The sequence below is a fragment of the Myxocyprinus asiaticus genome, chromosome 28 (assembly GCF_019703515.2).
Source record: "Myxocyprinus asiaticus isolate MX2 ecotype Aquarium Trade chromosome 28, UBuf_Myxa_2, whole genome shotgun sequence".
NCBI classification, from domain to species: domain Eukaryota; kingdom Metazoa; phylum Chordata; class Actinopteri; order Cypriniformes; family Catostomidae; genus Myxocyprinus; species Myxocyprinus asiaticus.
The window spans coordinates 25,312,133-25,336,479 of NC_059371.1; the positions used below are offsets into that span (position 1 = coordinate 25,312,133).

At 43.5% G+C, this 24,347-nt stretch overlaps 2 protein-coding genes across 2 annotated transcripts in view; one reads left to right on the forward strand and one right to left on the reverse strand.

Moving 5' to 3' along the window:
* The window catches only part of LOC127419036 (V-type proton ATPase subunit S1-like), a 691,126-nt gene that overhangs the window by 606,508 nt on the left and 60,271 nt on the right, over positions 1-24,347 (forward strand). The window lies entirely within an intron of this gene.
* LOC127419028 (adenylate cyclase type 6-like) overlaps positions 1-24,347 on the reverse strand; it is a 127,202-nt gene that overhangs the window by 22,771 nt on the left and 80,084 nt on the right. Inside the window, exons 7-15 of the mRNA XM_051660054.1 lie at positions 18,081-18,208; positions 17,821-17,979; positions 16,626-16,767; positions 16,227-16,355; positions 15,251-15,279; positions 773-920; positions 560-657; positions 381-468; positions 63-179 (exon numbers count right to left, since the gene is read on the reverse strand). Coding sequence (XP_051516014.1) covers positions 63-179; positions 381-468; positions 560-657; positions 773-920; positions 15,251-15,279; positions 16,227-16,355; positions 16,626-16,767; positions 17,821-17,979; positions 18,081-18,208 — 1,038 coding nt within the window. The remainder of the gene's footprint in view (positions 1-62; positions 180-380; positions 469-559; positions 658-772; positions 921-15,250; positions 15,280-16,226; positions 16,356-16,625; positions 16,768-17,820; positions 17,980-18,080; positions 18,209-24,347) is intronic.

Here is a 24,347-nt window from a genome sequence, read left to right on the forward strand (position 1 = left end):
CTGTAAAATATTCTCAGCATTACTCACTGAAGTGAATTCACAGAGGCGGATCATATTCTTACCATATTAACAAAGGCAGAGATGAAGAGAAGCAGAATGGCAAAGACTCCAACTAGCGTGCTGTTGATACGGGATTGAACAATCCTCTTTGACACTGTCTGTAAGGTAACTGGGAAAAGCTGCAATAAGACACAAAAGTTAGAAGAGAGACATAAATTCACTCACAAAACGACCATTAGCACTTTGTATACTATGAATGACCCCAAAAAGCCAAAAGCAGGGTGAATAATGATGCTCCTTGATAGTGTGGTGGTTCAGCTTACATGTACAGATATCACATGTACAAATACGTCAGCTTGAATAAAGTAACAGTGACTGACCTTAACGCAGGAGTAAATGGCACTTAAAAAGAGGATGTGGACGAGGATAATAAAGATGCTGATGAACATGCCCAGCATTAAGGGTGTACTGAAAGCAAATATACCATAAACTCAGGTCTCAACGCTAATCCACATCCCTTATTATACATAATAATTGTTATTAATACAATGCTACTCACTGCGGGAAGACGATGATTTGAATAAAAACAACGAAGCAAAAGATGAGGAGAGTGCAGGCCACATAACTGCCAAAACGATCATCCACCATTTTGGAGTACTGAAAGCACAAAAATTGGTGTTGTATTACGCATTAGCAAATTTTCTTAGAAGTCAGAGTTTGTACGTAAATATGTTGTCTCATGGACAGTGTATTTTATAGGCTGTCTATGCACCTTTTTCTCCAGAAAAGGTGTTTTGAATGTGAGCAGGAATTTCTTGACATGGTCTTTGCGCAGCTGGTTGATGCTACGAGCATCTATGGCACGACCTAAAAACTCATCGACCTCATCTTCTGGATTTAAAGCCTCTTGTGCACAGCGGCTGGAGGAGAACAACCAAATGAGGGCCAAAAATGGTGCATTAATATTCTGTAAAAAACTGATAATGAGAGCATGACATTCAGCATTTGGCATGAAAAGCATATAAACATATTCACCATCTCTATCCTCAAAACACATTATATATCTGACAGTTTTAAACCAGGCTAAGATAGTCTACTAGTCTTAGCTGGTCTAGTTTTAAGGTGTTTTGAGCTCTTGTCAGCTGATCAGGCTGATAGACCAGTTGGCCGACCAGCTAAACCCAGGGTTCATACAGATGCTTCAAAGTGAAATTCAAGGACTTTCAAGGACATTTCAAGCTCATATTTATTTGTTTTCAAGGACTATGCAAGAGTAGTCATTCATCAAACAAATTCTTCAATTGTTCATTTTAAGTAAAAAAAAATACATATTATCTTTATACATGTAATTTATTTTGATAAAATGCCACTTATTACAACACAACTCTTAAATGTGCAGCCTTAAATGTACTTTGCTTTCTAACAAAAGTGAATAATTGGAACCTTAAAAAGTAGTTCATATGACTCATGAGCTATATTCCATGTTTTCTAAAGTCATTCAACAGCTTTATGTGATGAACTGAACAAAACTGCAAATGTTGTTAGCCATTACCTGTTTTCTGTGAGACACAAAGTTTTCTTTCCACATGTGGATGTTTGACAGAGAAAACCGAATCCTCAAATTATCTGCATTCAAACCTCAGAATGTTTTATATAGGCCTATCTTATTTTAGATATTTTTAATCTGGACTAATAGATTTCTTGATGTGAATTGAGCAGTAGTGCACAAAGCTGAATAGTGCTTCCGGAAACACTGTGGGGGGAATTCACTGAACAGTTGTGGCACTTTTGAGCATGGTATTTCAGGGCAAATACCTGGAATACCTGCATCTTATTCACTAACCACCCGTAATCTATTTTAGCAGGCGCAATCAGTGCTGAAATTGCGCTGCATCGTCAATATTTAAATTAAGTCATTGTCATTCCTTTCCACGCAAACACAACTCCTTTCTATGTCAATTAGTCTCATTGTAAATTGCGCGTCATTCACAAATATTGCCCTGCGCATCTAGCTATTACCGCCAAATGAAACAAGGTAGTAAACCAAATTTTGTTTAAAAGAGATGTTTGCGTACATTTATTATCGATTACTTCAGCAGTAATTCATCAAATAATGATCAAATGGAGTGGTGTTGTAACCTGCTGTGGAGGTGGGGCCGTGGTCAAGTGCTGATTTGTGAAAGGAGAGCGAGATTGGGAGATGACACCTGTGGGTGTTATCTCTAACAGCTGTTTGTGTTTTGCAGTGAGAGCAGAGAGGAACAAAAGGGGCTGTCCAGACCAAGATGGGAGAGAGAGAGCCGAGCCTGCACTTGTGTGTGTGTGTGTGGGCATCATTTGCGTGTGCTGAAAAGCATTGGAGTGAGAGAAAATAAAGTTACCTTTTGAGTTTGATTCACCATCTCCCACTTCCTCCTTGATAAAGTGAAAGAACCTTATTACAGTGGTGCCGAAACCCGGGAAGGAAGAAGGTTACGCTGCCATGATGTCCTCACCACTGGAAGAAGTCTTCAAGTCCCTCACCAGCATCCACCAAGCACAAACACCAGGCCCTCATGGTGCTGTGGATGGAGCAGAAGCACTTCGAGGTGCTCCTTCAGCCTCAAGTGGAGGACTGCCGGGTGTTGCAGAGCTTGCTGCCCCAGGAGGGGGCTTCAGTCATAACCCCAGCAGCAGCAGGACCCCATGTTCGAGCACAAGGCCAGAGCCCTGAAGGGGCTGCGCTCACAGTGGGTGGTCCATCTGCTACCGCTGCTGTCTGGGGAAGCCCAACTCGCGGCACACCAATTTCCGGTGGCCAACCTCCTGGGGTATTCTGGTTTGAAGAAAGCCATCCTGCTAGGGGTCGGCGGCAGCCTGGAACAGCATCGCCAGCGGTTCTGCACACTGACGCTGAGTGAGGTTGGCCGCCCATTCGCCTTCGCACAACAGCTCTGTGACGCCTGTGGGCAATGGTTGCTGGTTAAGGAGGAAGGCGACGCAGATGACGTCATCAACATCATGGTGCTGGAGCAATTAGTCTCCCGGCTGCTGAAGGTGATGGCAGATTAGGTCCAGTGCCACCGTCCGGCATCGCTGGAGGAGGCAATCCAGTTGGCGCCGTATCCGGGGACGGCGAGACATTTTCTCTCTCTCACTCTCTCTCTCTCCCTCTTTCTCCCTTCCCTCCCCTTCCCTCTATCCTGTTCCTGTTCCCCAGAAACGAGGAATTCCTTCCCCAAAACTGGTCCCCCAGTCCCGTTCATCCCATTGGCTTCCCCTAACCCTCTCCGCTCTCCCCCACAGTCTGGTGAATTCGTGGGTGTTAAGTCTGGGCCGGTCTTGGTGGATTCAGGTTGTAATCAAACCTCCATTCACCAAAGCTTGATTCAATCCGAGGCTTTGGATACTAGCCAGCAGGTGTAGGTAAGGTGTGTGCATGGGGATATTCACGATTACCCGTTAGTGACAGTCATCATTCAGTTTCAGGGACAAAAGCATAGTGTAGAGGCTGTGGTTAGTCCCCGCCTCACCCATCCACTAATTTTTTGTATAAAGTTTGAGGTATAATTTCTGTTTTACTGAGGGAAATTTGTGTGGATGGGTCCTGTAACAAAGTGTCTTGGTGTGTTGTGTGCGATTCACTGGCTGGGGAGGTGGAGCCGGGGCCATCTATGTCAGCTCCGTGTCAGAATGACGTAAGGGAGGGAGAAGTCTCGGCTTCCCCAGCCCTTAGAGGATTCCCTGCAGGGGATTTCTACGCAACATTTCAGCACGTAGTGTTACGGAGGCACTCTTCAGAATCATCTCCCGAGTGGGGATTCCGAAAGAAATCCTCACTGATCAAGGCACTACTTTCATGTCATGTACACTACGCGAGCTGTACAAATTATTGGGGATTAATCGATTCGGACAAGTGTGTACCACCCGCAAACAGATGGCTTGGTCGAACGGTTTAATCAGACCCTGAAAAACATGATTCATAAGTTCCTGCACCAAGATGCTCGGAATCGTGATAAGTGGCTCGAATGCATGTTATTCGCAGTGCGAGAGGTCCCGCAAGCCTCCAAGGGATTTTCCTCATTCGAATTATCGTAAGCCTTGTGGCGTCTTAGACAACATGAGGGAAAATTTGGAGGAGGGACCTACAGTAGGGAACCAGTAAGGCCATGAAGTCTTCGGAACGCTTATTCGGTAGCTCCGTGGATGCCGGTTCGTGGTCGCTAGACAAAATTTTTGACTTTCTCTTATCCTCTCGAAAATCACACCATAGAGAGAGGAGGCTGAGATGAGCACAGGAGTATAGATTTCAGCTTTGTAAGTCTGCCCAGAGCTGAGATATGCAGATCCCATGTACAATTTATCCCATTCAAAATTTTAGGTGGTTCATGGACAGTTGAATTTTGAGGTTTTGAAAGGTGTATGTTGTTCATAGGAAGACATAGAGTCACCTAAATGTGATTTTGAGTCATAAATTTGATCCTGGAGTTATAAACATTATGTCCACTAAACACCTATTTTAGCCCATTAGATAGATTGTAACTGGGACGGCCCATGTGCAATTTATTTTCATTGCCTGAAATAGTCACTTGGTGGACATCTGTTTTTTAATGTGTGGGATACAGCAGTTTACTGAATATCATATTTAGGTAACTGTATGACACCCCTGGAAAACATACACCCTTCAAAACCTCAAAATTCGACTGTCCACGAACCACCTAAAATTTTAAATAGGATAAATTGTATGTGGGATCTGATTTCGGACGAAATCATCTTTCTCTGATCCTCTCGAAATTCACACCATTGAGAGAGGAGACTGAGATGAGCATAGTAGTACAGGATTGAAGTGTCTAAGTTGTCCCAGTCTGGAGTTATGGAGATCCCACGTACAAGTTAATTAGTGTTTAAAAAAATGACTGTCCATGAACGATGTATTTGTATCCATTAAAATAAGTTGTATGTGGGCACTTTCTGTATGAATAAGAATAAAGATAGGAAGCGCCCACGTGCAATTTATTTGAAGTGCAGAAAATAGGTGGTCTGTGGACAATCATGTTTATGGCTTTTCTTGCCATTTGCATGTAATATTATCAATCAAACATCATGTATTACACACAGGACACTCCTATAAATACATGTATGGAACTTACAACTTTTACAAACTTATAATTAGTAAAAAAAAAAATTACTGTCCACAGACCACATATTTGGCGGTCTTGAAATAGATTGCACGTAGGCACTTCCTGTGTGAAAATAACCTTAAATTTGATTCTAAGACCTGGGGGCATCGAATACTTCATCATTGGGCCCTCATAAACAACATATTAAAAATATGTGTCTTTCACCAATTGGGAAATACTTAACAAAAAAAATCAAGAAAAACATTCTGGAAAATAATGTCCATTTTAGGTGCACAAGTCAGCTAATTAAGCACTTACCAAATTCATTCAGACTTTAAACTTTGCACACTGTCTATGGGCCTCCTGAGAAGCTAAAGATTTCAAATTGGAGTCATTTGGAGCTTTCTGAGTGGTGTCCATAAACAGACTACAGAAAAAAAATTGTTTAATTTGTTGGTTTAAATTGTATGTGTGCTTAGGCCTGGTATCGTGCCCGGAGGTCTGACAGATCCCAAACGGTGACATGTCAAGTGCCCTTCGACACCATATGAAGAGGACTAAGGCCTAAAATGCAGAAAAGTATTTTTCATTATTTTCATTTATTTCCCTGCTAGTAATATGGTTGAGGATCTTGAATTTCTTTTTTTAATTATTTGTTTATTGAGGCTTTCAGTCAGATACAATCATAGTATTACAGTTTCCAATTATTTAACAATCCAAGTTAAATAAAATTAAGTTGAGTTATCACATAATATCACAAAGTGCCTCATATATAGAAAGAAATTATATACATCCAGGGGATTGTTCGTTATGTCCATATAGGTGTATATATATACACTGAACAAAAATATAATGTTGGTCCCATGTTTCATGAGCTGAAATAAAAGATCCCAGAAATGTTCCATACGCATTGATTAGATTAGGTTAGGGCCTAATGAATTTATTTCAATTGACTGATTTCCTTAAATGAACTGTAACTCAGTAAAATCTTTGAAATTGTTGCATGTTGCATTTATATTTTTGTTCATATATATATATAATTATAGACATACAACTTGAAGTACAATCATACAACTTGTATTTGAAAAGGTAAATTATGTTTTATCCCAATTCTGCGTAGTTACCTTAGATATCATACAGTCTGTCCCTACTTATTCATTGAGGATCTTGAATTTCAAGAGTCTGTGACCTTTTGACCCCTCTTTTCTAGACATCCCACTTGCCCATTAAACCTATGAATTTTTCATAAAGGATCTGTGGATGACATCACTAATTGGGCCATTTAAGTGTAAAAAAAGGTCAAAGGGTAACAGAACTCTGGGCACAGCCTCAGAGCACCTTAACAAGATGCATATGTCAATTTCGAGGTGTTTGGACCTTTCTGAGCACCGTCCACCAACCACTTACCAAAAATGTATGGAATAAATTACAGCTGCGTGGCCCCCAAATTTTGCACGGTGGTAGTCCAATGTCCCTCGAAAGACATATTGAGAGCACGAGGCTCTAGAAAAATGGAAAACACAGGCCTCTTGCACTCACAGCTTGACAGAGCCTCTTGAATTAGATTAGAGACAAATAGGGTTAGGGTTGGAATCTACACTCATGAAGGTTCTAGAGTCCCCAAATTTTGGGTCCTGATTCGCAGGCCCCTGACGGTCGAGGATCTCAAATTTCAAGGTCCTGTGGCCTTCGGAACCCACTTTTCTAGACATCCCATTTGCCCATTAAACCAATGCAATTCCATAGAGGTTTCGTGGATGGCCTTAAATTTGAAGCTAAGACCTATGGCTTCGAATGCTTCATTGTTGGACCCTCAGAAACAACCTATTAAAAATTTGTGTCCCTCAGTGATTGGAAAGTACTGTAAAAAAGAAAAATATTATAGATATTTAACACTTTTCATTCACAAGTCAGCCAACTTAACAAGCACTTAACGAAGTCATTCAGACTTCAAACTTTGCACACTGAGAAGCTAAGGATTTCTAATTGGAGTCATTTGGAACTTTCTGAGTGGTGTCCACCAAGCCCCTAGAGAAAATGAATGGTATAAATGGTACAAGAGATTCACTCTAGCGTTGCTCGTTGAGGTCCCATGGACCCCAAATTTCACACTGTGACACGTCAACTGCCTCTTAACAACATACTCAGAGCACTAAGGTCTAGGGTGAAAAAAAGTATTTTTCATTATTTTCAATGGATCTCTATGTCTGACAGAGGAGTCTGAGACATTCTACCTATGAGGCCTGTGAGCAAAAGATTTTTCATCAGAGCTCATAATGCTCATCAAGCATCTAGAGACTCCAAATTTGGAGTCTTGATTAGGGGCTGCCAAGACTACTAGGATCCTGGATTTCCAAACCTTGTGACCTTTTAACCCCTCCTTTCTAGATGTCCCACTTTCCCATTAAACCAATGCATTTTTCATAACGGATTTATGGACACACCATCCCTAAATGGGCTAAATATGTGTATAAAAAGGTTAAAATGTCTTCAAACTTTGCACACTTACTAAGGGGCCCCTGAGAAGCTAAAGATTTCATATTGGAGTCATTTGGAGCTTTCTGAGTAGCGTCCACCAAGCCGCTAGTGAAAATGAATTGTATAAACTGTACATTGGATGCACACTAACATCGCTCCCTGAGGTCCTACGGACCCCATATTTCACACGGTGACACACTGAGTGCCCCTTATCGACATATTAAGAGCCTAGGATGCAAAATATTTTTTTCATTATTTTCAATAGATCTCTCTGTCTGCCATATGAGACAGACTGCCTGAGAGGCCTTAATGTACCAGTACACTAATCAGATAATTTATAGTTATCAGGATGAGTTTTGGGATTAAACCACATGCACGGCACTCAGGGCTTCCCATTGAACACATTTACATAACCCACAAGTCTTAAAAATGTTGATTTTGCATGAAAAATTACTGTCCATGGACCACCTATCTGGCGGCCTTGAAACAGATTGCACGTGAGCACTTCCTGTGTGACCTGGTGAAAATAACTTTAACTTTGGTGCTAAGACCTGGGGGGGCTTCGAATGCTTCATTGTAGGGCCCTTAGAAACAACATATTAAAAAGCCGTGTCCCTCAGAGTTTGGGAAGTACTTTTAAAAAATCAAGAAAAATATTATAGAAAAATAACTGTCACTTTTCATTCACAAGTCAGCCAATTAAGCACTTAAACTCATTCAGACTTCAAACTTTGCACACTATCTAAAGGGCCCCTGAGAAGCTATAGATTTCAAATTGGAGTAATTTGGAGCTTTCTGAGGGGTGTCCATGAAACACCTATAGAAATTAATGGAATTAATTGCTCATGGGATGCGCCCTGGCAGCGTGCCCAGAGGTCCCAGTGGGTGGGCACAGCGGGCACCTGCCGTGTGCCCAATGAGGAAATGGATTGAAAAAATGAAAAAAAAAAAAAAAAGAGTGTCAGGAAAGCCTAAATACACACTTTTAGGGGGCATGTGGGATGCCTGGGTGTTGCCCGGCATGAATTAGGGCGATGTATGGCATCGGGGGGCACACGGGGGGCAAAGGCATGCAAAAAATGGTATTTAGTGGGTAAGGGGACAAATAGTTGTTCTGTGGATGGAAGGAAGACTATGAGGAAAAATAGAGTGTAAGGGGGACAAAGGAAGTGAGTTTATGGACAACAGTAAGACCATTTAGAAGAATAGTGTGTAAGTGGGACACAGGAAGTGAGTTTGTGGACAACAGTAAGACCATTTAGAAGAATAGTGGGTAAGGGGGACACAGGAAGTGAGTTTGTGGACAAGAGGAAGACCATGATGAAGACTAGTGGGTAAGGGGGACACTGGAAGTGAGTTCGTGGACAAGAGGAAGACCATGATGAAGACTAGTAGGTAAGGGAGACACAGGAAGTAAGTTTGTGGACACAGAAAGACTAGTGGGTTTGTGGAAAAATAGGGGCACTGTGGATGCTGTTTACATTACTAAATGCCCCGTGGGCAACAGGCGGCTCATGGGCATGCCCCGAAGTGACCATGACAACTCAAGAGTGCCCCTAGAGGTGTCCATACGGCGAGGTAAGGAGGAAAATGAAACTTACCCAGAAGTAATGGCAAAGTGACAAATGGCCACCAAGTTAATGGGCAAGTGGGAGTCCACAGAAGGGGTGCATCGCCCCAACTATGGGTCCAATGGCAATTTAAATGAATAGGGCTTTCTCCCACGAACCACCTAGGTTCCCTTACCTTCTGTATTACCTCATGGGACAAGCCTTCACCCTCTGTTCAGACCATGCCTCACTCCAGTGGCTCCACTGCATGAAGGATACCAACGTGCGGATCACCCACTGGTATCTAGCTCTTCAGCCATTTAAGTTCGAGGTGGTTCACAGACCAGGGGCACACATGACTGTCGCTGACTTCCTCTCTAGAAATGGGGGGGGGGGGTTAATGGGCAGGCCAGATGGCTACCTGGCCTGAGTCGGGCTTTGGGGGTATGTGGGGGCGTGGTCGAGCGCCAAATCTGTGACTGGAGAGCGAGATCGGAAGATGAGAGCTGTAAGGAGTCCCAGCTGTGGGTGTTATCTCTAACAGCTGTTTGTGTTTTGCAATGATAACGGAGAGGGATAAAAAAGGGGCAGTCCAGACCAAGAGGGGAGAGAGAGAGCCAAGCCTGCACTTGTGTGTTGGCATAATTTGTGTGTGCTGAAAAGCATTGGAGTGAGAGAAAATAAAGATATCTTTTGAGTTTGATTCGCCATCTCCCACTTCCTCCTTGAGAGAGTGAAAGAACCTTGTCACACCTGCCATGTATCCAGATATGCAGTACAGTTGAGTACACTTTCAGCATGTTAAAGAGATGATAAGCGTGTCTGGATCACAATAGTGGTTCTGTTTCATTCCTCCTGACCAGCCAGATAGGTCAAGATAATATACCAACAAAGTCACGTGATGATGTGGGCTGAGCTCGTAGGGTTATACACCGTGATAGCTCAGCACTCCACCTCTTTCGCTTTCTCGCCTGTTAGAGATAGGTCATTTTTTTTTCCAGAGGCTATTCGCTGCTGTCAAATGCAGCTTACTAGAGCAGTGAACTCATTGTCCTCGCAGAGCTGTGACAGTGTGCTTCCACCATTCGACGGATTTGGATTTAATTTCAGATTGTCTTATTTTGTGAGTTTTTTACATCTTTCTGCTTGTCCGTAACACTTGGTGCCTTTCGGTTCTATCCGGTGGCTGGTGTTAGTTGCGCTGATAGTTAACGGTTTCCCCACTAATTTTATTATCGGGCTGTAAGGGTTTTTGTTGTGTTTTTTGCCGAAATTTGATACTCTGGGCCTTACGGCCCAATCTGACGGCTTTTTACAATTGAATATTGGATAGTGTGTTTTTATCAACCCGACATTCCCGGTCCGTTATTGCTACTTTTAGCCTTATGGTTCTATCCAAAGGTGTTCATTGCCGATCTAACATGGCTCATAATGCTATTGCTACCGGCTTCCCACTGATCTGTAAACTGTGTCCAAATGGACGATGGACATGATGTTTTCCTGCCTTGTTTGGGAATTCAGCATCTGAGAGATGCTCTCACTGACCCGGGTCTGCACTGCAACCTTTTACCAATGTCAGAGAGACAGCTCCGTCTCGCTGAATTGGATCCTAATTCGATGGTTAAACTCGTACAGCTGGAGTTAGCCACCCCCCCCCCCCCCAAACACTGAGGGAGCTTCCAATTGTTCCTGGGCACCTCTTTGGCCCAAACGTCCTGGAACTACTAGAAAAAAGAGTTAAGTTGTCCAAAGATACTCGTCAGCTGACACAAGTACAGCAAACTCCTACTTTTAGGGTACCAGCAGTCCAAGTCTGCCATCGTTTTGCTACACTGGAACAATGCTTTTGTCAACTCTCTACTCCACAGCCACAGACCCTTCAGAGACCTCGTGCTGTTGAGGACACTCAAGGTCTTTGACCACCGCATTGACAGCCACTGAGGAGACCACGTCAGCATCCCCCCACTGACACCAAAGGTCGCACCCATAATGCCTGAGGTGCTCCGACCGGCAGACGGTCATTTTTCAGTACAACAACTGAAATACTGGAGGGACACAACATCGGATCCTTGGGTCCTGACTACTCTGAGCAAGGGGTATACCCTACACTTCCATCGCTGGCCCCCCAGATTCTCAAGAATCATCCCTACGATCGTAAGAGATGCAGTTGGTTCGATGGCTCTCTCTCAAGGAATTCTTTAATTGTTGGAAAAGGGAGCCATTAAAAGGGACAGGTTGTATTCGAGTTATTTCCTAGTTCCAAAAAAGGACAGTTGTTTCCGTCCAATTCTTGATTAGAGACATCTGAATTTGTTTATAAAGGTCCTTCCCTTTTGAATGTAAAGCACAGCCGATGTTCTGTGGCCTGTGACAAGGGAAGAGTGGTTTGTGAGTGTCAACCTCAAGGATGCATACTTTCATGTTTCTGTTGCTGTTCATCACAGGAAGTTTTTTCATTTCAGCTTTCAAATTCAGACCTACCAGTTCAAGGTCCTACCGTTCGGGCTGTCCATCACTCCTCGTGTTTTCATGAGTGCGTGCAGCACTGTCTCCCCTATGGTCAAGAGGAATAAGAATTTTGCCTTATTTGGACGACTGGCTGCTTTGTGCCCCTACAAAACGGCAGACAATGTGCTACTCCAAAATGCTTCAATGTGCAGAGATTGGGCCTCTCTGTGAACAAGTCAAAGAGCTGTCTGGTCACAACACAATCAACTATGTTCTAACTTTGAATTCTCTTGCAATGTCTGCCACACGTGTGGGTGACCAGCATCCTGCGACTCCTGAATTGTTTCCGCCCTGGAGTGTCGCTACAATACAGAATGTTCCTGTGACTGATGGGAATGTTAACTGCTGCCACAGCAGTAATTCCGTTGGGCTTACTCCAGCTCAGACCACTTCAGAGGTGAAACAATGGTTTAAGGTTGAATCCTACCAGACATTGCCACTGGTTGATTGTCATTTCTCACCATTACATTTGTGAGCTGAGGCGGTGGAACCAGGGGGAATTCCTGACAGTGGGGGTGCCTCTAGGTGTTATTCCCTCTCGCCGGGAATTACGACCGATGCCTCCCTTCATCAGTCCAGAGACCATATCAATCTATCTGGAGCTTTGTGTGGTGTACCTGGCCGTACAGTATTTCTTACCAGTTCTGGTGGGCCGTCATGTGCTTGTTCGGTCAGACAACACCTCGACATTGTTCCATTTGAACCATCAGGGGAGCACGAGATCCCGCAGGTCCCTGGAACTCACTCATGAGATTCTCACATGGTGCCTGCCATGACTTGAGTCATTAAGAGCGGTTCATATTCCAGGGTCAGACAATCAGACAGCAGATGCTCTCTCCAGAGACCAAGTACATTCGGGGGAATGGAGGCTTCATCCGGATGTAGTACAGGAGATCTGGCATCGGTTCGACAGGGCAGAGGTGGATCTTTTTGCATCAGAGGTGACCACTCACTGTCGTTTATGGTTCGCAAGGACAGAAACATCCAGCCTCTTGGGTCAGGACTGCCTCACTAATGACCGAATTGCTTTCTATATGCTTTTCCTCCAATTACACTGTTGTGGGAGACGCTGCACAGGATTTCCAAATGCAAACACAGGGTTCTTCTGGTGTCGCCATGCCTTGGTTTCCTCTGCTTCTGAAGCTCTTGTTGGGCACTCCATGGCAGCTTCCCCTCAGGAGGGACCTCCTCTCTCAGATGGGAGGTTGCATTTGGCATCCAGATCCAGCTCACCTGGAGCTTTGGGTGTGGTCTCTGAGCTCAACCCTCTTCTAGGGGACTGCGATTTGGCAGTTATTCACACTATTTCCAATGCTAGGGCTGCTTCCACATGACAGCTTTATGCTGCATGTTGGAAACTTTTTTCTGCATGGTGCAAGGAGTGTGGGGTTGATCCAGTGAAATGTGAAGTTCCAAGAGTCTAGAGTTTTCTCCAGTGTCTTTTGGATGATGGCAAGGCATTGAAGGTGTATGTTGCTGCCATTTCTGCCTACCATGTTCCAGTTGATGGTTCTTCTCTGGGTTCTCATGGTCTTGTATGCAGTTTTTTTAAAGGTACAAGACGTTTGAGGCCAGCTCGCAATCCCCATTTTCCTGTGTGGAATTTACCACTTGTACTTGCTTTCTTGTGCTCCTCCCCATTTGAGCCCTTACAGAATGCTGATCCTAAGTGGGTGTCTTTGAAGATTGTTTTTTTACTGGCTATTGCTTCTGCTAAACGTGTCAGTGAGCTACACGCACTGTCTGTTAGTGAATTGTGCTTGCGTTGTTGCCGGAAAATTCCGGGGTGATTCTTCAGCCCAATCCATCTTTTCTTCCAAAGGTTCTCCTTCCTCAGTTCATAAATCAATCCATTGACATGGCTGCCTTTCAGCCTTCTTCAGAACCAGAGGATTCAAGGGCTTTTTTCTTGTGTCCGGTAAGTGCTTTAAGGCATTATGTGGAGGCTACCACTCATTTCAGGCAGTCCGATCAGCTTTTTGTCTATTATGGTGGTGCAAAGAGAGGTGGCCCTGTATCGAAACAGAGGTTGTCAAAATAGATAATGGATGTAATCACTCTGCCCTACAAGGAGGCCCAGAGGCCATTGCCTAGGGGTTTGTCCTGTCATACCACTAGGGCTATTTCTTCTTCATGGGCTCCTTTTAGAGGAGTCTCCTTGGCAGATATCTGTGCTGCTGCTACCTGGGCTTCTCCATGCACCTTTGCCTGGTTTTACAAGCTCAACATTGCTGCCCCTCATGCTGTAAGCTTTGCAGTTCTTTGAGAGCAACCTTAACAGGTTTCAGGTATGTGGTATTCCTCACGACTATGTTGGTAATAATCATCCACTAGTGTTTAACACTGCCTCTGTTGGTCAGGAGGAATGAAACAGAAACAAACTTAGTTACGTACAGTATTTAACTGTGGTTCTGTGAATTCTGGATGACCACCAGAGTTCTTGGTCACTTGGAATGCACGAGAAAGATTTCCGAGGTGGAGTGCTGAGCTATTATGGTGTATAACCCTCCGAGCTCAGCCCACGTCATCACGTGACATTGTTGGTATATTCTCTCGACCTATCTGGCTGGTGTGGCGATAATCCACTAGTGTTTAACACTGCCTCTGGTGGTCATCCGGAATTCACCTAACCACAGTTACATACGTTACTAGCGATTAATGCTTTTCAGTCTCGGCAGACTCAGAGTGTGTCATATTAAGGTAGTCTGCTGTGTCCTCCGCTGTAGCACTCAGAATCGACCTGCAAGATCAGAACTGCGTGAGCAATTTGCGTTCATCATAGATTTTGTGGCAGCATTTGCGCTGTTGGCTGATCTGCATTATTCATTTAGTGAATGGAGCGCTAAACCAGCACAGAGAGCGCGTGCTAATAGCGTATTTACCGGGTGCAATTCATCCTTAGTGAAATCCCCCATGTGTGTTCTGTCCGCACCAGTGGAAGAATGGCCATTTGAGAACTGTTAACAGAACCGAAAGTCATAAAATTCCTCTGGTATTTTTGTTTTGTTTTGTGGAAACGGTTCTGAATAAGAAGCATACACACACAATGAGGTATGCAATGACATATTCATCAAATAAATTCTTTATTCTCTATGATTCATGACATAAACAGTGTTGTGAGAGCGAGAAAAAGGAGAAGGGGGTGTGGTGTTTGGCTGTAGGAGTGGAGGTAGCCTATGTCTTTCTGTAACAGGATTGTATCCGTGGTTTTCCGAAAATAAATAAATACATTTAAGTTATTTAATGATTTCCGCAACATATTTTAAGTTTTTTACAATTCAAGCACTTTGTAAGCTCCTCTTGGCAAAACTTTTCTATTTTCAAGGTCTTAAATTAAAAAATCTAAATTCAAGTACTTCAAGCACTTTTTACGAACCCTGTAAACCAGCTGAACACCAATTGAGACCAACTTGGTCAGGCTGGGACACCAGGTAATACCAGTAAGGCTGGTTTCAGCTGGTCTTTTTTGCAGGGCTATTCTATCTAGAATATTCATTTTACATTGGCTCTTTCCAATAGAAACACACAGCTTCTGAAAACAGCCTTTGAAATATAAGCCATAAACTTGCAGATCCAGAGAGAATGGATTTGTGTCCTAATAAAACTGGAACTCACTTATCTTTGCTGGAGGCTTCATCTATGCCCTGAAAACAGACAGGTAGATTAGTTACAGCAGGCAGTAGAAACACAATGGAAAAGGAAAAACACATCTCATCTAAGACAGTTCCAAAACCATGCCCACAGAGCCACTGCCACTTTAATTAACACACATAGACTTCAAATTACACCCAGAGAGAGAGAGAGAGAGAGAGAGAATGTGACAGAGACAAAGTCAAGGAATGGGAGTCAAGCAATCAAACTTGCATATAAAATGGTTAAATCTTTTCAATGTCAAAAAATGTTCTTCTATCCTGACTTAATATGCAGAGACAACTATTAGTAAGTCCTTTGTAGGTTAATTCCCCTAAAAAGTGTAAAACTGTGGCTCTGTGACGCTCTCAAAACATTGCTCTGTTTGCTTGAGCAGCCTGACACAGCACAATTGGCTCAACCAGTGGCATACATTTGGGGCAGGAATATCTGTTTGTCGACGAATGACAGAGAGGGGGAGTGTTCAGGAAACCTGTTTGAAAAGAGTGAATATTTTTGCAATTCCGTTTGGTGATACTATTAGCACAGAAATCTCACACTTCACTTGTTTAACATTCATCTTATGATTACAATGTATAAATTTCATTCAAGGATTGTACAATTTATTAATTCATACATTTATGTATTAATTACAATATATTTATTTGAAAATGTATTAAAAGAATAAGCAAAACCATCATACTAAATTCTTGTCCTGTGTACATTTGTTTTCTGCAATATTTATATGTCATGTTATTAACATCACTGCTTTTTATTTTGACAATGATTGAAACCAGAAAATTGCCCAGAAAGGGGAAAAAATAATTCACACAGGCACTGCCAAGCTCTGGAGAAAATTGCTTCAATTATGACTTGTTGCTATACTCATAAGGAAGTGCAGGGGAGATCAGATGCTGAGAGCTGTCAGAGGCAGAGTGTTAGTAGACAGAGCCGAGCTCACCATCTGTCTGAAGACTTTGGAATCTTTCGTTCTGGAGAAAGATCTGTCAGGAACCCAGCGCGCTATCAGCGCCTCTGAAGAGTTGGCTCTGGCATGCTGCATCTTAGCCATCATGGCTTTCTCTTCTTTCTGCAGGGAAAACACAAACACAGGAAATTAAACCATACTCCAGCAGACTGAGATAGATAGATAGATAGATAGATAGATAGATAGATAGATAGATACTTTATTGATCCCCAAAACACAATTGCAGTCCCTCACACTCACAACCAAGATTTGCCCATTCCTCCATCAAGGTGCAATGATTTTGCCCAAAGCTAGGTTTCCCAAGCCTCCCAAGCCATTTAGCATTTGTGTGCAAAGCAATAAGTAACGTCCATATATCTTCATGTAACTGACCCTTTTCTGAGTACAGCCAAGCACAAAAAAAGTCTCAATGTTGTTGTCTTTCAGGTATGCATTTCTGTCCCCTCCAAAACCTGGTTCAACCTCATAGTCTCCATTTAAATACTGCAGCGTGGCTTTGGTGATGTGGATCCGCCTGTAAACATTCATAGTGTGACAGTTATAGTACAGTGATATATAGAGAATTCCCACACCTTTCGAGTCTTTCAGAATTACAGGGTATATAAGTATTTTTAAAAATAATTTTATTGAGATTGCTGGGGCAGATTTCCACATGTATATCAGCAGCTACCAATCATTTTAATCAATAGATTTAAACAGTTATACTTATTAGAGTAAAAATGTCTCCAATAAGCCCCATAACAGATTAATGTCATCATGCTGGGATGCAGGCAAGTTTTACCATACACAAGAACTCACAAAGTGCAAAATCTAGCCAATTAAGTATTTTAGAGCAAAGCAAACCTAAATAAAAAAGGAATATTCTCTATAGAAATTCCCATAGCATTTCCATGATCTTTTAAGATTTTATTCATTTCAATGACTTGGGAATTATTATTTGAAAATTCCCTAATTTCCAGCTTTTCTATGACAAGGTTTCCCACACTTTACTTTAATGACTTTTCAATGACCATTCCAGTTGTTTGTGAATACTGGATAAACATTTTTAAAAATAATTCTTAACAATCATTCAAATTCAGACTGATCTGCTGTTTAAACATTTACATTTAAAATGATTTGTGAACCAGTTCAACCGATTCACTAAAAAGAGCCAATTCCTAAGAATGATTTACTTACCAATCGGACATCACTATAGTTTGCAAGCAAATTTTACTCCACACAAGAGCAATGTTTAGCTGATGAAATATATTAGAGCAGAGCATTACTAGTAAAATTGATATTCATTATAGCAATTTCCTTTCCACAACTTTAAGATTTTGTTAATTTTCAAAAAACTATTTTAAAATTCCCTGATATTTCCAGGTTTTCCAAGACTGTGGCCTGTGGGAATCCTGTATGACCAATTGAACATTGTAAATAGTTAATGCTTTATTAACTTTCAACACACAAACATTGTGTACTTACCAAGATTGATATATCTTTTCAAGCCAAATTTAAATTAGAAAAAGACTAACACATCACATTTTCATAAATGAGCTTTCTGTATATGGGTGGTGTTCACTCTTACCCTGCTTGGCCTCCAGCCTCCATCTGGTTGGCCAGTGTGACATCATTTGACCAGACATCAAACTGCCATTTGCGCAGCCCGAGCACCCCACAGTGCACACGGCCGCTGTGTATACCCACACGCATGTTCACATTCACTCCTGTGACCTCGCGTACCAATCTGCAAGCAGCCACATGTAACAACATGCATAACACATTAAATAAAACATTTGATAATGAAAAGATGATATAGAAAAGGAGAATGATAAACGCAAAGCATACGAGATGGCCTCGATCATGTCCACCCCCATCTCCACACAGCAGTGAGCGTGATCTGCCCTCGGTTCTGGAAGTCCAGACACACAGTAATAACAGTCCCCCAATATCTTGATCCGCAGACAGTGGTTTTCCTAAGAATACAGACATAACACATCACACACACACATTAATAAGTATTATTTGCACAGTATCGCCAAAATCATTCATTGGCGAATTTTATGAAAACTGTCAAGAAATGTCTGTCATATTTCACCCCAAAATAAAATACAAAATAATTGAAGCCCATTTTAAAACCATTAAGATGTTTTTGTATTGTGACATAATTTTCGAGATAATTAAGCACATTCCTCCACTGAAATATAAAAAATATAGAAATGATTATGTACACATTATATACAAGTTTGTATAATGCATTCAATATTACATGCTGTGTATTGCATACTGTATGTTGTATTATATACTGTCTATATTATATGTACATCTATAATTGTATATATATATATATATATATATATATATATACACACACACACACACACACAGTATACAGTGCTGTGAAAAAGTATTTGCCACCATCCTGATTTCTTCTGTTTTTGTGTATATCTCATAGTAAATTGTTTCAAAAATTCAAACTAAATCTAACATAAAATAAAGGCAATCTGAGTAAACACAAAATGCAGTTTTTAAATGATAATGTTATTTATTAAAGCAAAAAAGTTATCCAATACCAACTGGGCATGTGTAAAAATGTATTTGCCGCCTTAGTTACTAAATCCACAAATCTATGAAACTGCATTCATAATGGGGTTCAGCTGGATTAGACACACTGGCCTGATTACTGCCAGCCCTGTTCAATCAAATCAACACCTAAATAGAACTTTTACAGCAGCAAGAAGTTGGCCAAAAGGTCTCACCCAGTATTACACTATGCCAAGGTCGAAAGAAATTCCAGAAATGATGAGGAAAAAGGTGATTGAAATACATCAGTCTGGGAAGTGTTAAAAAACTATTTAAAATGCTCTGGGATGCCAAAGAACCACAGTGAGAGCCATTATCTCCAAATGGAGAAAACTTGGCACAGTAGTGAACCTTCCCAGAAGTAGGGATGTACGCGAGTAGTCGAATACTCGAGTATTCTTTCTGCAATAATTATTCGAATAGTAAAAATACTATTCAAATTTTGCAAAGTTTTGCTTTACTAGCCATATATACAGTGAGATGCATGTTAAATCCTGAACACACAAACTAAAACTAGCAGTTATAACAGAATGCACTGGGTAGCATTGTTGAGTGTGGACACAAGCTGATCACATCTGATGAGCAAACCCTTCTGTCAGTACGTTTAGATGGACACCAAAAAAGCAGGTTATTGCCAGAATGTGGCTTACTACAAGAAAGCTGGTTTCCTGTTTAAATGTACTGGATAAGCGGTGTACACTTTAAGCTGTGTTAACACTGCCAGCGACACGCAGCGACAAAACGACCTCATCTCATTCATTTTCAATGAGAGCCGGCGACTTCCGGCAACACGAGCAACGGCGACCATTGGTGACCGGGTGTGGGCGTGTCCAGCAACACGACAAAGTTGAGAAATGTTTAACTTTATGCAAATGAAGAGCTACTTTCTGGAGTGACAGCCAATACGAGAGAAGACGGTAGAGCTCACGTGATTGTAAAGCCGAGGAGGGCGGGGCCGGGCTGGAATGAGACACACCCGGTCCCCAATCAGCCTGATGGGGCACGCGAGGGATAAAGGCGGCCGGGGACGACAGTTCGAGAGAGAGAGAGAGAGAATGACAGACAGCTGTACTGTGTGTTTATAGTTGTGTGTTTTGTTTAAGTTATTTATTAAATTATTATTTAAGTTGTCAAGCCGGTTCTCACCTCCTCCTTTCCACTGAACCCCCTTACACTGGTGCCGAAACCCAGGAAGGAGAAGGGATTCCCGTCGCAGAGTCCTCGACACTGCCGTCCACCCAGGGGAGCGCCGCTGCCGTCTGACGGGAGACGGAGTAGCCCGACCACCCGGACGCGGGGAACGGCGAGTGGGGACGGGACTCCCTGACCGCCTGGAGCAAGGGAGCCGCTGCCGGGGGCGGAGGAGTGCCCTGCCATCCCCCGGGAATGCGGAGGGGTCGAGAGAAGACCGCCGTCCGCGGGGGAGTGTAAGGGGGTTCAGTGGAAAGGAGGAGGCGAGAACCGGCTTGACAACTTAAATAATAATTTAATAAATAACTTAAACAAAACACACAACTATAAACACACAGTACAGCTGTCTGTCATTCTCTCTCTCTCTCTCTCGAACTGTCGTCCCCGGCCGCTTTTATCCCTCGCGCACCCCATCAGGCTGATTAGGGACAGGGTGTGTCTCATTCCAGCCCGGCCCCACCCTCCTCGGCTCTACACTCCTCCCGGTGTTGCCTCAGGCCGGGGAGCCCCCGGCATGACGTACATCCCCCACCCTTCCTCTCCGGGGGGGGGAGTGCCTTACGCCCCGACTGCCGGCGGGTCATCCCCACCTTCCTCGACCTGGGAGGAGACAGGAGGGGAAAAACAACAAAACAAAATGGAGAGGGAAAGGCCAACACGGAGCGACAGAGAGAGAGAGAGAGGAGAGAGAGAAAAAGAAACTCACCGGTTCTCTGATGCGCCGTCGCGTGGTCCTCGATCACTACTCCACCCTCTCAGGCGGACTGCAGCCGCTCCTCCCCGGGCGGACCGGTGTCAGACCTCCGACCCCCAGTGGACAGAACGCCCCTCCGCATTCCCAGCGTCCCGTGGGGACACTCCTCCGCCCCTGGCAGCGGCCCTACCGCTCCAGGCGGTCGGGGAGTCGCTTCCCTCCTCCCCCCGCGGACGGTGATCTTCTCTCGACCCCTCCGCATTCCCGGGGGACGGCAGGGCACTCCTCCGTCCCCGGCAGCGGCTCCCTCGCTCCAGGCGGTCGGGGAGTCCCGTCCCCACTTGCCTCGCGGACGGCGGCTGTTCCCCGCGTCCGGGTGGTCGGGCTACTCCGTCCCCCGTCGGACGGCAGCAGCGCTCCCCTGGGTGGACGGCAGTGTCGAGGACTCTGCGACGGGAATCCCTCCTCCTTCCCGGGTTTCGGCACCAGTGTAAAAGAGGTTCAGTGGAAAGGAGGAGGCGAGAACCGGCTTGACAACTTAAATAATAATTTAATAAATAACTTAAACAAAACACACAACTATAAACACACAGTACAGCTGTCTACCATTCTCTCTCTCTCTCGAACTGTCGTCCCCGGCCGCCTTTATCCCTCGCGCGCCCCATCAGGCTGATTGGGGACTCAGCTCCTGCAGTGACGGAAAGATGGAGGAAAGGCTAATCCTTGCTGTTAGCAATTTACCAGTGTTACATGATATGTCTCTGCCCACGTACAGAGACATATTTAAGAAAAATTATGCGTGGAAAGGTGTATCTGAGATCATGGGGATTCCAAGTAGGTTTAAATCATCAAATAGCCTGTAAAATTAACTATTAAATAATTTGTTTTGAAAATGTGTTACATGTATGACAGTAAATGAAACCATATTAATGATCAGATATAGTGAATAAATGTACCATATTAATAACCGTACTAATATTTTAATAATAATATTAATTGTAAAGAAACAGTGCTGTTTAAACTCTCCATACACACCACTAGCGACCTAACCGCCAGCCACTGGCGAAATGCAGCGACAAAGTAGCTGGCAGTGTGAACGCAGCTTTACTCTCATATATGTGCAGCTCATCAGAAAGCAGCGTCCCCGTAGCAACCTAATCCCCATGACGCTTTTGTAAACAACAAAAATGGCATCCGAGAAAGACTTTGCTAGCTGAGGTAAGGGACATTCCATCATTTAAACTGGTGTGTATAAATGAGTGTAGTTTACTGAGCATGTGGATATGCTTGTTTTTCTCAACAAAAACATGAGATACAATATAAACATAAATATTATATATTGAGTGTTTATATTTGTCCTGTACTTTAACTGCGTCAGTCTACTTAATTAGCGGTTTCTTTTTCTTCACTTTGCGTGAGCTTAAATGCTTTCATTCTATACTTTTTTGTTTTCACGCTTTGCTTGTTTAAATAAAAAAAATAAAAAAACACAGGACATGATATAAGCTTGTTTTGGATATAATTAGAAGCTTGTCTTTGTGTGACATAACTTTTATGACTAAAAAAATTATTTTACAACATCCCTTTCTCATTAATTACCTTCATTTAAATATAGAATATTCAAATATTCATTTTTTATGAGCTTTAATATTCAAATACCAAATTATTGGACTCAAGATGGCGCCGAGTATGGCTGCTGCGTTGCAAGCTCCGACACAACATAGCAATGGTTTGTTTGTTTTGTTTACAATTCTTATGTTTTTTGTCTTGGATGTTGTCTGCCTTATTGTCTACGACAGACAAACACTTTTGGACATTGGTTCAGCGATCTCACACCGAAAACCGGACTTCACATTCCTCAATGCCGACCCGCTGTTTACAAACACGCAAGCGGAGCCCTTTGTCTGGGCAGCACGGCCGCGGAAACACAGGAGGAAAAGGGGAAACAGAGCCGGCGTTCTCATCAGAGTAAGACGCCGCCCAAATCGACCCCCGCTACCCACTATTCTACTGGCAAATGTTCAGTCTCTGGATAACAAGCTCTGCGAGCTGAAAGCGCGGATCTCTTTCCAACGAGAGACGAGGGACTGCTGCATTATCTGCCTTACGAAAACTTGGATGTCTGCGGAGATTCCAGACTCAGCCATTGAACCCGCGGGGTTCTCCATTCTCCGAGCGGACAGAGCGAAAGACCTCTCAGGTAAAACTAGAGGAGGTGGTGTATGTTTTATGATCAACAAATCCTGGTGTGATCAGAGGAACGTACATTCCATCAAGTCTTTCTGTTCTCCTGATCTGGAATTTCTTATGCTTCTGTGTCGACCATTCTGGCTACCGAGGGAATTCACAGCAGTCATTATCACTGCTGTGTACATTCCCCCACAAGCCGACACAGACCGGGCACTCAAGGAACTGTATGGGAGTATAAGTGAGCAGGAAACCGCGCACCCTGAGGCCGCGTTCATTGTGACCGGGGACTTTAATAAAGCCAGTTTAAAATCAGTCGCACCAAAATATCACCAGCACATTAGTTTCAACACACGAGGGGACCGGGTTTTGGACCATTGCTACTCTCCGTTCCGGGATGGCTACAAATCCCTCCCCCGCCCACCATTTGGCAAATCAGACCACTCTTCCATTCTGCTTCTGCCCGCTTACAGGCAGAAATTGAAACAGGAAGCACCCACCCTCAGAACAATCCAGTGCTGGTCGGACCAATCAGATTCTACGCTACAAGACTGTTTTGATTGCACGGACTGGGAGATGTTCCGGTCTGCCTCTGATGACGACATCGAGCTTTACGCTGATAGCGTAATGTGTTTCATCAGAACGTGCGTAGAGGAAGTGATTCCGACCAGAACTGTGCGAATCTATCCGAATCAGAAGCCGTGGATCAATAGCGATGTTTGCGCGGCACTTAATGTGCGGACCTCCGCTTTTAATTCCGGGAACGCGGAGGAGCATAAACAAGCCAGTTATCAAAACAGCAAAACGCCAGAACAGGAGCAAGATTGAAGGACAGTTTAACACCACCAACTCTAGAAGCATGTGGCAGGGAATTAACATCATCACGGACTTTAAAGGGAATAAAAACTCCGCCATGAACACCGCTGCCTCTCTACCGGATGAGTTAAATACTTTTTATGCTCGTTTCGAGGGAAATAACACCGCCCTCGCGGAGAGAGCTCTCGCGGCTGAAGCTACAGAGGTTAGTTCACTCTGTCTCTGTAGCGGATGTAACCCGATCCTTCCGACGGGTGAATATCCGCAAAGCCGCGGGTCCAGACGGCATTCCGGGCCGCGTCATCAGAGCGTGCGCGAACCAGCTGGCTGGTGTTTTTACGGACATTTTCAACCTTTCCCTCTCTTTGTCTGTAGTCCCCACATACTTTAAAACATCCACCATTGTGCCTGTTCCAAAACAATCAAAAATAACGTGTTTAAATGACTGGCGTCCTGTTGCTCTGACCCCCATCATCAGCAAATGTTTTGAGAGACTAATCAGAGATTACATCTGCTCTGTATTACCACTCAATCTTGACCCGCTGCAGTTTGCATACCGCAACAACCGCTCCACTGATGATGCCATTGCATCTACAATACACACTGCTCTCTCCCACCTGGAAAAAAAGAACACTTATGTGAGA